The sequence below is a fragment of the Brassica napus genome, chromosome C2, assembly GCF_020379485.1.
Source record: "Brassica napus cultivar Da-Ae chromosome C2, Da-Ae, whole genome shotgun sequence".
Taxonomy (NCBI): domain Eukaryota; kingdom Viridiplantae; phylum Streptophyta; class Magnoliopsida; order Brassicales; family Brassicaceae; genus Brassica; species Brassica napus.
This window is the reverse complement of record NC_063445.1, coordinates 53,427,460-53,439,373: the sequence shown is the minus strand read 5'-3', so window position 1 is coordinate 53,439,373 and position 11,914 is coordinate 53,427,460. Positions and strand designations below refer to the sequence as shown.

At 31.3% G+C, this 11,914-nt stretch overlaps 1 protein-coding gene across 5 annotated transcripts; it reads right to left on the bottom strand.

The window, feature by feature from the left end:
* Positions 1-2,378: 2,378 nt before the first annotated feature.
* On the bottom strand, positions 2,379-4,736 carry LOC106379984 (GRF1-interacting factor 1). 5 transcript variants are annotated; one of them, XM_013819821.3, is made up of 5 exons: positions 4,497-4,736; positions 4,276-4,380; positions 3,268-3,344; positions 3,093-3,177; positions 2,379-3,011 (listed from the first exon to the last, which is right to left on the bottom strand). In XM_013819821.3, exons 2-5 carry the CDS (start codon positions 4,354-4,356, stop codon positions 2,634-2,636), a joined length of 621 nt encoding a protein of 206 aa, XP_013675275.1. In that variant the 5' UTR covers positions 4,357-4,380; positions 4,497-4,736; the 3' UTR covers positions 2,379-2,633. The 5 variants fall into 5 exon arrangements, with proteins under 5 accessions (XP_013675275.1, XP_013675274.1, XP_013675276.1 ...); XM_013819820.3 differs by having other exon boundaries at positions 4,276-4,364; positions 4,497-4,735; XM_013819822.3 differs by having other exon boundaries at positions 2,379-3,008; positions 4,276-4,364; positions 4,497-4,735.
* Between the last annotated feature and the right edge of the window lie 7,178 nt (positions 4,737-11,914).

Sequence of the window (11,914 nt, the reverse complement as noted above, 5' to 3'; positions counted from 1 at the left end):
TTACTAAGTTAATAAGATGAGATAAACTATTACACTACTTAGGTTTCCTCCAAACTTGACATGGTATCAGAACCATTGATCCAATTCCTGTGGACTATGGTGTTTAATATTTTTTTTGCTTTTCCAAAAAAAAAAGATTTTAGTTAAGTAATGTTTTCTTTCAGTTTGAAGTTTTATCTACTACTTCTTTCACTTCATGACAACGAGTTTTGATTATTATAGTTATGTTTTCTTCTGCTGTGATTTATTTTCTTATGGTTTTGCTATTATAAAAAAAAAGACGTTGCTCGTACTACAAAGAGGACGACGTCCAGTTTCATTATTATTACTACGGATTATGAGCCTGGATCTTTGACGGTCCGTTCATATTCACTTGTGAAATATTTTTCTCAGATCTTCATGTGATTATCTATCTACTACAAATCTGATGGTGGTCACAAAGATCATTGAAGATTGAAGATTCCGATAGATAGATACGGATCTGACGGAGTGATGTTTTGATGATGTTGTTGTGTACTTTGAGCATGAGTCAGAAGGTTCGTTCAGTTCACTTGGTAACATGAGACGATGAAGACACACAACTACAACAGTATTTTTATTGATTGATGTGGCGGGGTATAAATGCTATTGATGACCGTGGGGTATAAACACCATCAAGATGATTTGATGATTGTCCAGTCTCGTACGTCTTACCAAGTATGAGCTTGCGGGAGAGTATTATGAGATTTTGGTAATTACAAGATCACCTAGAATATATTTCCATGTAACCATTAGGAAAATTAGAATTAATGTATAAGTTGGATTTCCTATTCTATTATGTAAAGACAAGTTATGTATTTGTATAAATAAGCCCATTTGCTGAGTTAATAAGATGGATCAAAGAGAGAAAAGATAGCTGCAGCGATATTTGGTCTTGGAGCCACCCTCAAGAAGATGAAGCATAAGGGCCACCGCAGAGGTGTTGGAAAAGAGGAAGGAGGACAAGAGGAGGAGGAAGAAGAAGGAGATGATGGTGGGAATGAAGAAGGGGGATGCATGTTTAGTGCTTTCATTTCAATGATCGCCGAAGCATTTGAAGAATAAGATTTATCATGTGGTTACTTTGTTGTATCTTAATTTGAACTTCCTATCAAATTTTATATTTTTTCCTATTTTTCCAAATTGTTAAATGTGATGGTGAATTACAAAATGGAAAATTAACGACTTCATTGATTATACCAAATATGTTTATATACATTTAGAGAGGATTAATCAACAAGACATGCCACTTTTCTTACTGAAAAATCAACCTCAACTAGTGAGAATTTTTTCCAAAATCGATTTGATATTTACCTTAGGTGGTTTGGTAAGTGATACATCAACCCAAACCAGTTCAGCTTCCTCTACTTGATAAATGTTTTCTTCAGACACTCGGTCTAAGAGAATGTAGTGATGCTGGTTGTAGTGAGTTTCTTAAGATATTGGCTTACTGATTCTATTATTTAACATGGGAGGTATTTAGAAAACAATTTTTCAACTGGTCGATGATTATGTGGCAATCTATATCAATGTGTTTAGTTCTATTTTCTAACGTGTGGAATGTAAATGGCAAAATTTGTTTTGAAAATCACTAAAACACACACTCAATTTATAACAATAGCTACTCAGTTTGTTAATTTCGGGACTGTCGATGTAAAACTTCATTCATTTATTAACATTTTATTAAACGTGATAGAAGTACCATTTAAATTTAGATTTATCACGAACTTTCAACTTAAACTGAGTTAGTGATAAATAACACAAAATCTCTTAAATATTTAGTTAACTATTTTTCTAGCTACAGATATCAGAATTTTTTTCATTCATAAACACCTCTCCCACACATTAATTGTGGGAAAAACATGGCATAACATTGGGTGGCTAATGGCTATAATAGTATTTTAAATTTCATGAATTTCTAACATAAAACCAATCAGACTTCATTCATTCACCAACCAATTTTGGTAGTTAACTTTAAAAGCCACAAATGAAAACCTTAAAATCTTTGAATAATTTTTGGTTAATACATGCTTATCATAGTCACAACATGTAGTTTGTGATTGCCACGTACACAATCTATGGCTGTATGTTTTTTTTAGTTTTCCACGTCAACTATAATTCTTTTCACATCTGTTAAGTAACCACGTTTGCCCCCTAGCATTGGCAAAAATAAATGGTGGATATCTATGAAAGTTTTTTTCAAGAAGATCAATTTTGCTTTTCTAAATCTCATTTTCAAAAATTCTTAACTCGTTTGCTTGAAAGCTACATTCATTGGGAAAATATTTTTTTTATTCGAATAAATTTTAAAAGCTTTTTGAAACCACTTAAAAGCTTCTGAGACTTTAAAGCAAAAAGACTCGACTCAGGATTCTTTCTTAAGAAATAACATACTAAGATTACGAGACAACTTTAGAGCGAGCAGATTTACATGGTACACTACCACGAAAGAGTTCACTTTTTTAGGGCACAAACATAGAGAAAAAAAAAACACAAAAGGGTAAATATGACTTCTTTGCTTCTTCAGCAAGCAACTTAACAAACTTCAGACTCTCTTACTGTTACTACTTCTGCTGCTGCTACTTCATCATTCCAATTCCTTGTGCCACACTCTTTCAGTTCCCATCATCTGATGACTTCAAGTAAAGGGTTTCTCCACCATCCCCTGAGCTTCCTCCTCTACCTTCACCACTTCCCATTTCCAGCTTCCCACGACCAAACTCATGAAACCCACCAGCCTCTCCCTGAAGGATATGGAGACCGCTGCTTCCTCCTCCACTGCTTGAGCTCATCCCGAGCTGGCTGTGGTGCAATTGCGATTGCTGAAATGTTGCATAAGGCTGTTGCTGCTGCTGCTGAGCATACAACATTGAAGATCGAGCCGCCATTAGAGACTGCTGAGTCATCTGCTGCTGTTGAGTTGCTTGTTGCTGTTGCAAATAGTGGCACCCTCCTTCTCCCTCAACCAACCCACCACCAGCAGATCCATACTGCTATGTATACAGACAAACAATGCCAATGAGTTTTTTTTTTTTCATTTTGAGACAGCAAATGTGAAAACTTTTCTGATTTACCTGGCTATGCATGCTTGGAGGTTGAGGCTGAGAATCTGCAATTGCAGCTAAGTACATTAAGTTGCGTTGAAGCTTTGCCTGGTTCCTGTAAAATATTATGGTTAACCATAATATAGACCTATTAATTATCAACAAAACACAAATGAAATCAAGGAGGTTATGTTTTTGCTCTTACTCGGCACACTCGCTGAGCTTTCCAGAGTTTTGAGATTCAACTATCTTCAGAATCAACGATTTGTTCTCGTCCAAGTACTACAGATTTAAAATATTAAATACATCATCATTAGAGAGTAATGGTACAAACAGAACCGGTTAACAACATTTTATCTTTTCTTTGTTGGTATAAAGACATAGAAAACACAAAGGAGACCCCAGTACTTTAGATTCCGACTTATCAAAAGACAAAAACGTTGAAAAATCACAAAAGCGTATAAAAGATTTTCTTTATAAAGATTTGAGGACCACAACGTTAGATTAGGACCAGATGTCGTTCGGACCACAAAGTATATCTGGTCATGCAAGCAAAAAAAAGGAACACTTGGGACTGCAAATGCACATAGATCTAGTGATAACAATCTAATCAGGACCACCACATTCACATAAATGGCTTTGTGGTTTTTGCCATCAATGAAACATCCAGAACCCGAAAACTTAAGACAAAGAAAGTGAGAAATGTGAACAATAAGATTTGTCTGTTTTGACACATTAGTTTCGTTACATGTTTCAAGAACTCAAAACAACTCCACCTTAAAAGTGTTTCTTCATATAGAGAATCTCTTCAACCATTATACCTCGAAAATATTAGGTTTAATTAATAATTTTAAAGCTTGTCCGGTTTAGATAAATGATTTCTGTCTAAAGCGGCAAAAAAGAGATGTAAATGATGAACCGAATCTCTCTGGAAAAGGAAAAAAACTTGAATCAATGGTAAAAAGAAATAGAAGTTGATGCAAAATACAGAAGATCAGACACATGAAACAACATAACCTAATACTCAAAGTTTGAGTTTGGTTTCACCCTTGAGAAAACAATCACTTAAATATGTTGTAAGAGAGCAAAATAAAAGGGCCTCTCAGGATTCTTACAAGCGAGATTTCATCACTCTCGTTCATTTAAAATTCAAAGAAACATAAATAATAAAGAAAGAGATGATAAAATAGAAGTAGCAGAAGAAGAACAAAACCTGCTGAATATGATCAGAGGTGACATTGTTGGGGTAGTAACCAGCCATCATGGGCTGCATCTGCATCAGGTGCTGTTGCATTTCTTTTGCTATATTATATAAAACCTGATTATTGTTATTTATTTTTATATATGTTGCAAAATTGTTTTATAGACAGAACCCCCACCACTAAATTCAAAGAAACAAGGAAAGCCACCCAGAGAGAGAGAGAGATATTAAACCTTTTGTATCTGATGTCTCTCTATCACACAGACTTCTTCTGTATATGGAAAACTCTTAACTATTGAAGATGTATATCTCTGTGTGTGTTTGTCATATCGCTTTCTCTCCTCCACAAAAGTTGTTCTGCGTTAAAAGACTGAGAGAGACAGTGAAGTCTCTTAAATAGAGAGTTAAAGAGGGAGAGGTGAGAGAAAGAAAGAGTCTTTTTCTCTTTTTCTTGGGTTTTGGGGTTTGGTTTTGTTGGTTTCTCTGTGTCTCATCCTATCTTTGTCCCTGGGAAGAAGAGGTCTCACGTGACGAGTCATGCTTATTATAGAGACGTGAGACCTTTACATACACTCCATAAACATGTGCATCCTTGATTTCTGTATTACTTTGAAGTTTGAACCCTTAGCTATAGTGAGCTACCACTAAAAACATATAGTGAGCTTCTTATTTTATCAAAGACCTTCTCTAAACAAGACTATTTAGCTAAAACATATAGTGAGCTTACTTTTTTTAACTGAGTAGTGAGCTTCTTACTCCTTCCTATATTTTTGGTTTTGAACTATACACTTAAAAAGCCAAAGCAAATCATTCCATACGTAATATACGGTTTTGTTTAGTATGCATGTCTTGGAGTTTTTTTCAAATAAGTATTTTCTCCATTTTATATTAAAAATATTTTTTATCCCTCAAAAAATTAATGTTATTATAACTTATGAATGCAAAAATTTTAGTTATGAAATAAGGATATATTCACTATTTCGAAGAAGAAAATATATACTCATCTTTGTGTGGAATGTGGATATACTTAATAGATACATTATTTTTGTCAATGTTGTGAATATATACATTACTTATAACAAAATATATAAAATAGATGAAGTTACAATTTTTTTATTAAATCAGATTGTATAGTCAGTGGTTTATGCAATTCATAAAAATATCTATTAAGTTACTAATTTTATACTACTAAATTTGAAGCTAAACCAAGATATAATATTTTTTCCATTGGACTTATTTTTTAAAAAAAATTTAAAAGTAAAGACAATATACGTCCGAATGTCAACCTCCTAACCAAAACATTAAACACTGCCGGTACCACCACTAATACCTTGGTTTGAAATTTAGATACTGATGACGTTTGACTAGAGGATCTCTAAAGTTTTTGAAATGCTCTGGTAAGAAAATTTAATAATTATTTTAGAGTTGATTGATATAAAAGTCCCCCTCATTATTATATTTTGTTCGAACTCTTGAAGTAAGTTTTGATGGTCGGTAAATAAAAATAAAAAGATTTAACAACTAAATTATCTTTGGGTGGTTTTATTAATCTCACGTAAAGGCCTCTAGTAGATGTAGTTAAATATAAATTAACATCTTATTCGTTGATACCAAAAATAGATCCGAGATATTCCTTCTGCATATATGAACCACGGAGGCTCTACTTTTAATGTTTATCTGTTTAATATTAGCACCCAAAACTATAGTAATTGCCAATGAACATTAAATTAATCTGCAAGGATAAGTGAATTGTTTTGTTTTCCCGATTAATTATGCCTATAAACTTATAAAGAGATAATAACTACAGCAATAGTATCTTCACGCTATTAAAAGCTGTATTTAATTTAGTATTTAGAATGAATTAAATTAAGATGACCAATATATATATTTGGGTGAAATATATATATAACCAACTTGAAATATCAATCAAAAGCAAGATATAAATTCATTCTTGTCGTTAGCTTCATTTTTCTGGAGTTCTTGTATTCGTTGTTCTACCAGTCAGAACAATGTTATGATCGAGGTTTACTAACAATCGGACGAATAATACCAAGGCGACGGGTGAAACTTTGAACAAAACCGTTTTATTAAAGCGAGGACGGAAAATAAACGAGAAAGACAAGACACATTTTACATGCAAACGGCTATAACAACTTAACTCGGATGTGTCAAACATGTGACGTCCACGTCTATTTTATGTCTTTTCTCGCCTAAAATTTGGCAAGTTTTGTTAATTGTCGGTTTATAAAAAACTAATGAGAAATGCCTAATGGCAAGTGACAGTACTATTGTGTTTCAGTTTCTAAAGAAAACAAACAAATCCACCTAATTTTTTTCTTTTCTTTTCATATACCAAGTTAGTGTTTTATAGCATTTAGATATATCTTTACCAAATGTTAGATTCTATATCGGACAAGAAATCCATGCAAACGTGCTCTGTATTGATACTAATATCTCCTTTTCAACACTAATATTTCAAAAATGTTATGGAAATAAAACCTTGATTTCCACCTACCAACAATTTATCCATCTCTTGTTTACAAAGAAAGCGAGAGAAGACAATGTATACATCTCTATATATGGTTACTGGCTGACAAACGTCCACCATGATCTTTTTTTTTGGGGCAACTGTCCACCATGATCGATCTTAATGTGATACATTCGGCGGTCACTCTGAAATGTGTATAGATTGAAGTAATATAATCATGATTTTGTTGAAGTGGAAATAGCTTACCTTTTTTCAAAGTTTTTATGGAAGAAAATTCTTAGGTTCGAGTCACCAACTGAATAAGACCAAAATTATTTTAAAAATGTCATATGTTTTCATAAATACAAAATTACTTAGAGAAGATAGGAAAATCCAGAAAAACAATTCAGAAACGATGGATGAAATAATAAAAATCATAGCCGAAAGAAAAACATATGAAATTACTAAACGTAAGGAATACGAAAACATAGGAAACTAAATTAAACATAAGGAATACCTTGTAGTAACGTGTTTTTTTGTTTGTTTCTTGACGTCACTTGAATTTATAAGTTTGGCTCCTCATACACATTATATATATTAGTGGCTTTTCGTTGGTCTGTTCGTATGGCCAGCTTTAGACGAATATGTAAATTATAGCTTATTATAAAGCTTTTTCTTAATTTTTTCAGAAACATTTAAGAACTAGTTGAAGCCTTAAGTTAAAAAAAAAAAACTAGTTGAAGCCTAAATACAAAACCATATAGTTTAAAGATTAATAATTCATATATATATATATATCAACGTAGAAACCTTGTGGCTATTATTTGGTCTAGTCCTGCTTTCTTCTCGCATTTTTGTGGATATATGAGAAAGCTTCAAAAGCATGACTACGTATTTCAGAGTTCTTGAAAGTTAAGGCTCATAGTGGTGACCAGAAAGAAAAAAAACTAAAAATATCAGTAGTTTTAATATTTTTATGATTTGACAATAAATGAAGCGAGACTACTACCAAACCCAACCCAATATGCTTATAGTGTTTGACGGCTGCAAACGTTAGTAACAAAATAAAGACGACCTTGTGATTCCTGTCACACACAATATTGGATTTATGATATTCCCATTCCTGAGACACGAGGTTTTATAATTGTGTCGCGCACAATATTGAATTTATGATATTCGTTCGTAGTTCTATTTGTCAAAAATACAAGAAAGTTTAAAAATATTTTGCTTCCCATTCAAAACCTATGTATGTGAGAAATGGAGGATCAATAATTAAGGAATTGGGTCCCAAGAGCTCACATGATCTCTGAAAGTCACGTCCAATCCATCTCTCAAAATTTGCAATAAGGTAGTCCACAAAACTTCTTTTTTCTTTGTTCTTAGCGCCAAGACTCCTCTTTAAAAGTTGATGTTAGAATACGATTCCTAGTGTTCCATAAAAACGATTCCTAAAAACTATTCCAAAATAATAAATATACAAAGTTACAAACGACTACTTATCCAGTGGCACTACTCCCAACTTCGAATTCTTGCATGCGATGTATTTGGACAGAAAAGAATCGGTATGTGAGATTTACTGAACCCCTCAAAACCAAAATTATATACATATAATATGATAAATAAAAAATTCATGCACACGTACTTTAAATATATCTTTAGCATCGATAAAATATATGCTATACAAAATTCAGTAAAGCGATATTCTACTTTAATTATAAACTTGTGTTATTTAATTTTATTTTATTTGTTATTATAAAAATGCTATCGTAAGATATTTGATTCGATAGATAACGTTAGTGTTTGTTAAGTTAAAAAAAACATTAGTGTTTGTTACAAAGAAAAAGACATTCACTACAAAAAAAGAGATAGATTAGATCACTTAAATTGTATCACAAAATTAAGTGATTCTATTTTAAATTACTTATTTGTAAGTGATACCAATATATATAATTTAGCATCACTTGTAAAAATTGATATGTTTATTAAATTATTTGACATCATTTACATAAAGCGATACATTTCTTATATAATTGGTATCACTTCTAAACAAATGATTCTATGTTTTACAATTATATCAATTAAATAAATGTTGTAGTTATTTTCTTTGTTGCCATCACTTATTAAATACTATAAAATATAAATCAATAAAAACTGATGCTAATAGAAATACGTATATATATACCATGAGATAATTTTTTTATTAATAATATACATGTGATAAAAAGTTAAATTGATATTTATCTTAAAAGGTAAAGTAAAATAAATATTAATTTGTGTTAAGAAAAATAAAATAGGTTTAGCCGTCGTTCAACATTCACGATCAGAACTAATTTGCAGCTTTTGATCACCTTCCTCTCAAATTAGCTTTTGATAAAAGAGTTATAGTGCTAGTAATAAGAGGCAGCTTGATTAAGAAGTAAATTTCCTATACAGATGGTTGACATGCGTTTTTTTTTTAATTTAAATGTTTCTTGGATTGCAATTTAATGGTCGCAAACTCCAGGGTGTCTACATGAGAATTGAACAATCGCCTGTGCAAATAAAAAATTTAGCATTGTTTGTTTTTCTTTTTAACTTAGGAACATACTAAGTGTACAGTTGTTTCACTTAAATCACGTTTATCTGAAGGAGATTCTGGTTTGTTCTTATTAACTACAAAGTACAAAAGAGTTCATAAGATAATTATGTTTCATGTTTGCGTGATGAAGTCATCATGATTTTTAAGCCTTTAAAAAAAATTCATCATGGTTCTGGTTTATTTCCCTTGTAAACATGCATAACTGCAATTGATATGAATCTTTAAGCAGTTAAAATGAGAACGGAATAAGAAAATCATTTGTGATGGGCGCATTAGGCAGGATGTAAAACTACGTCTTTGGAAAGAATATAAGCGAAATACTCTAACTAAAACATTTCAGAATCGACCTGAGAAGGTTCCAGAAAATCAATGGGTCAGTTCGTCCATATGAGATTCACTGAAAAGTGGAAGGTGTAGTTGATTCATTAAATAATTATATCAGTTGTATATAAAATATTAAGTAACTATTTGTGTATGTAAAATTTCAGAAAATGCAAGAGCGAATCCCGAAAACCAGAAAAAACATACCAAGCCTCATGCCTGTGGAAGAAAGATTTTTTCAAGAAGAATAAATGAGATTGTAAGTAAATTTAGTTTCAGCATAAAGCTAGTTTAATTAATATACTGATATTGTATATTTTTATGCATGTATTTTTACAAAGAAAATCAAGACCGGGAAAAAACCACGTCGAGCTGAGTTTTTCATCGAGACTTGCACAAAACCTAATGGAAGCTTTGTATGTGAAGAAGCAAAAAAACGCGGGATTAGTTTTATTTAAATATTCTATTGATTGATGAGTTAATTAAACTAGATATTTATCTTTTATTTGTTTATTAGGAATCACTTACTACATTGTTGAGCCAAAACCCGCACAACACAAACAATGTTACGGCTAGCTTGGACAATGAATATGCTCAAGTTTTTGGTCCGGAGCGTCCAGGACAAGTAAGATGTGTTGGTCGTGGACCTACACCTTCAAAATTAGTGTGCCGCTCAACAGCAAATAGACAAGATATAGAGAATTCTGAATGGTTGTTGAGATCAAGTCAAAGGCATGACTATATTCATCCAACAAATTGGTACTTCAACAGGTGAACATGTAATTATATCATCATTTATTAGTTAAATTACATTACTATACTTTGGTATATAGAACTAATATGTTAACTAAATATTTAGGCAAGAGCATGGGCTACAAGTTTTGATGTTGCTTTGGCTAATATACCAAATCCAACGTTTGCCAACATACCGGATCCACCTAATCCAGATCAGATAATTGTATTTATGTTTTACTTGTACTACATTAATATTCAAATGATTAACATTAATATTCAAATGATTAACATATTAACATATTTGTTATATAAAAGTGATAACAATATTTTGGATCATTTTTTTTTGTAAATGATACAATTTTTGAAATCATTTATGGAACTGATATAAGCTTAACATCAATTACTTACAAATGATATAAATATTTTAAATCACTTGTTGTAAATGATTAGCAGAACTGATATTACTTTTACATCAGGTAATAGTAAATGATTTAAATAATTACAATCAATTTATTAAATCGACACTAATACAAACATCATTTAGAACAAATGATATAAGTAGTAGCATCATTTGTAATAATTGACACATAGTAACATCACTTTAAATAATTAATGGAAATATTTGCTATTTCTTACATCAGTTTTGAAAAAAATGATACAAATTATTTGTATCACCAAAAACTAAGTCATTTATTTAAGTGACGTAAAATGTTTTACGTCATTTATAAATCATTTGTAGAGTTGTTTAACTTAAATCACGTTTATCTGAATGAGATTCTGGTTTGTTCTTATTAACTACAAAGTACAAATGAGTTCATAAGATAATTATGTTTCATGTTTGTGTGATGAAGTCATCATGATTCTTAAGCCTTTAAAAAAAATTCATCATGATTCTGGACAGTCCTCTCGAGCAAAAGAAAAATCATCACAATCGAGTCTAGTGTACCATACATGCAAATAGGCCAGGTCCTGGAAATTAAGGAGAAAGTTTATAGGCGATTTAGTAAAGATTTTAATAAAAATATTTTTTTTACAAATTCAAGAATCTATATTTATATAATTTTTTTTCAAAAGATATAGAGATTAAAAGCGAATATTTTATTCGGGTTGACCAGGACCAGCCATGCATGCAGATGAAAGGAACTGTTGGAATAGATGGTTCAAAAATACACTGGAAGAGACGGTCAGTAGTTGAAACAAAGACATTTGTAAAAAAAAGTTTGAAATATAATATTTTATAGTTTTTTTCAAATACTATCATTATATTAACAAAATAAAGATGAATAGAGAGGGGATCAGGATAAATCCAAAGAGACTACAAGAAAAACAAGGCAGAATAAAGCAACCTGAACAAAGACGTGACTTAGCCAAGCTGGATAACCTGAAACAATATAAGATTGAAACCAGTCCTCTTTAACAACATTATTGGCAATAATCTATTATAATTTAGAAGCAAAAAATCATGTAGCTTTTAGTTATCTTTTTGTCCAATCACATTCCTAAATATGTTATCCTATTCTTTTTTTATAGCATTTTGTATGCAACTGTTT

What these genes read in the sequence shown, in the direction of transcription:
- LOC106379984 (XM_013819821.3), bottom strand. Translation starts at nt 4,356, where the DNA reads ATGCAACAGCACCTGATGCAGATGCAGCCCATGATGGCTGGTTACTAC. An exon ending in AAGCTCAGCGAGTGTGCCGA is followed by an intron (nt 3,178 to 3,267) that starts GTAAGAGCAAAA and finishes AATATTTTACAG; the next exon opens with GAACCAGGCAAAGCTTCAAC. An exon ending in CTCCAAGCATGCATAGCCAG is followed by an intron (nt 3,012 to 3,092) that starts GTAAATCAGAAA and finishes CTGTATACATAG; the next exon opens with CAGTATGGATCTGCTGGTGG.